The sequence below is a fragment of the Helianthus annuus genome, chromosome 16 (assembly GCF_002127325.2).
Source record: "Helianthus annuus cultivar XRQ/B chromosome 16, HanXRQr2.0-SUNRISE, whole genome shotgun sequence".
Classification (NCBI taxonomy): domain Eukaryota; kingdom Viridiplantae; phylum Streptophyta; class Magnoliopsida; order Asterales; family Asteraceae; genus Helianthus; species Helianthus annuus.
In genome coordinates this window covers 195,045,496-195,047,233 of record NC_035448.2, presented here as the reverse complement: position 1 = coordinate 195,047,233, position 1,738 = coordinate 195,045,496, and the positions used below count along the sequence as shown (strand labels likewise).

Below are 1,738 nucleotides of genomic sequence, written 5' to 3'. Positions count from 1 at the left end.
TAACCAAAATGTAGGAATTCTATTCATTATATAATATAATACTACATATACACTTTCCCCCTTAAATACAAACCCTAATTTGTTTCACAATTTTCACTAACATAAACCATAAAACCTTAAACAACCGTTAATGTTCAACACTCACGGCGTGTGTATAGTATCAACAAACCTATTAACTAACGCCAAAGCATTACTAGTAACTTCCTTAACCTTAACCGCACGACCACAAACGTCATCCTTAATCCCACAATCCGGTGTATCCTCAAACCCATCCGTACAAGTCTCCTCATTGGTCAACGCCGCACTCATCCACGTCTGCACATTGCTGAGCTGGAACCTCAAATCCTCACCAGACCCATTCAACCGTCTCATCTGCCTAAGCGAGTCTTGGATATCGGCAACTGCGTCTCCAAAAACCGAGTGACAGTCGTGTACGGCAGCAGCCACACGCGGGCTGCTGCCGTAGTCTGCCACTCGGGATATGTTGGAGATGTATTTGGCCATGTTGTTGACTTTGAATAATGTTACGCCGATCGCGACCCGGGCCAGTCGGCCCGGGTCTTGTTGGATGGCTGAGGAGTAGCCAGAGAGGGATTTGAAACATGTTTTTGGGTATAAGGTGGTTTTGCAACTTGTACGGATGAAATTTGTGCCGTTGGATTGTGGCGGTAAAGGGCCGTTACCGGCGGTAGTTAAGGTGGTTGAGAGGAAGAAAAAGAGGAAGAGATAGAGGAAGATGGAGAGAATTTGGATATTCATGTTTTTTTTTTCTCTTGTGATTTGTAAGTGATTTACTTATTTTAGATGTATTGATGGAGGGGGCAGTTTAAGTAGTTTTTTTTGTGGAGGCTTGGGGCCTTGGGGGAGTTGAGGGTCGATGTTAAATTACATTAATGTCCCTCTTTTCATGTTTTTTTAAACGGCTTACGATACATGAAATCCGTAGAGGAACAATGTTTTAACTCTAAGGCCATGTGTAGTCATAAAGCCCCCAAAGGGGCGTTATGCGCCATGTGGTATGCTACGTCACCCCGGGGCTTTATGGGGCTTGAAGCCGTAGTCATAAAGCCCTACCTCATCATAACCAAAGTGTAAAATGCAGGGACCAAAGTGTAAAATGCAGGGACCAAAGTGTTTTAATGCAGGGACCAAATTGTAAAATGCAGGGACCAAAGTGGAAAATGGAGAACAAATCCCCTTCTTCCTCGCGCCGCGAATTTTTTCACGCCGGTTTTTTTTTTTTTTGATCATGGCGGTGGGGGGGGGGGGGGCGGTGTGGGGGGCTCCATACCGGCGCTATGGCCTTCACCGCGCCCCATTACATACGACCTAATGGATTTGCCAGTTAGAAGCAACCCCACCCAATGTATTATTTGAATTTTTATAAATTATTTTTTAAGTAATACGATTTAAGAAAAATTACGAAAATAGACAATGTTAATCAACACTTTTCTAAAGTAGACAAAAGTTTTTGTCTTTTTTTAAAATAAACTCTGGCTAACTGACTAACCAGCTGACCTTGCGGGCTAGGGATTGCAAAAAATACCCGAGCCTCACAGGTATATCCGAAATCCGAAGCATTTAGGACAGGTATATCCGATACCCGATGGGTATTGGGCCGGGTATGGGTAAGAAAAAAATATTTTGCAGGTATGGGACGGGTATGAGATTAAATGATACCCGACCCAAAACTATATGTCTGTTTTCCCGAAAACGTTTAACTTTTATATTTATTTTC

The 1,738-nt window shown here is 43.0% G+C and overlaps 1 protein-coding gene across 1 annotated transcript; it reads right to left on the bottom strand.

Moving 5' to 3' along the window:
- On the bottom strand, positions 1–810 carry LOC110915198 (pectinesterase inhibitor 7). Its single transcript, XM_022159858.2, has one exon. The coding sequence runs from the start codon at positions 757–759 to the stop codon at positions 142–144; it is 618 nt and encodes a 205-aa protein (XP_022015550.1). The 5' UTR covers positions 760–810; the 3' UTR covers positions 1–141.
- Positions 811–1,738: the final 928 nt, after the last annotated feature.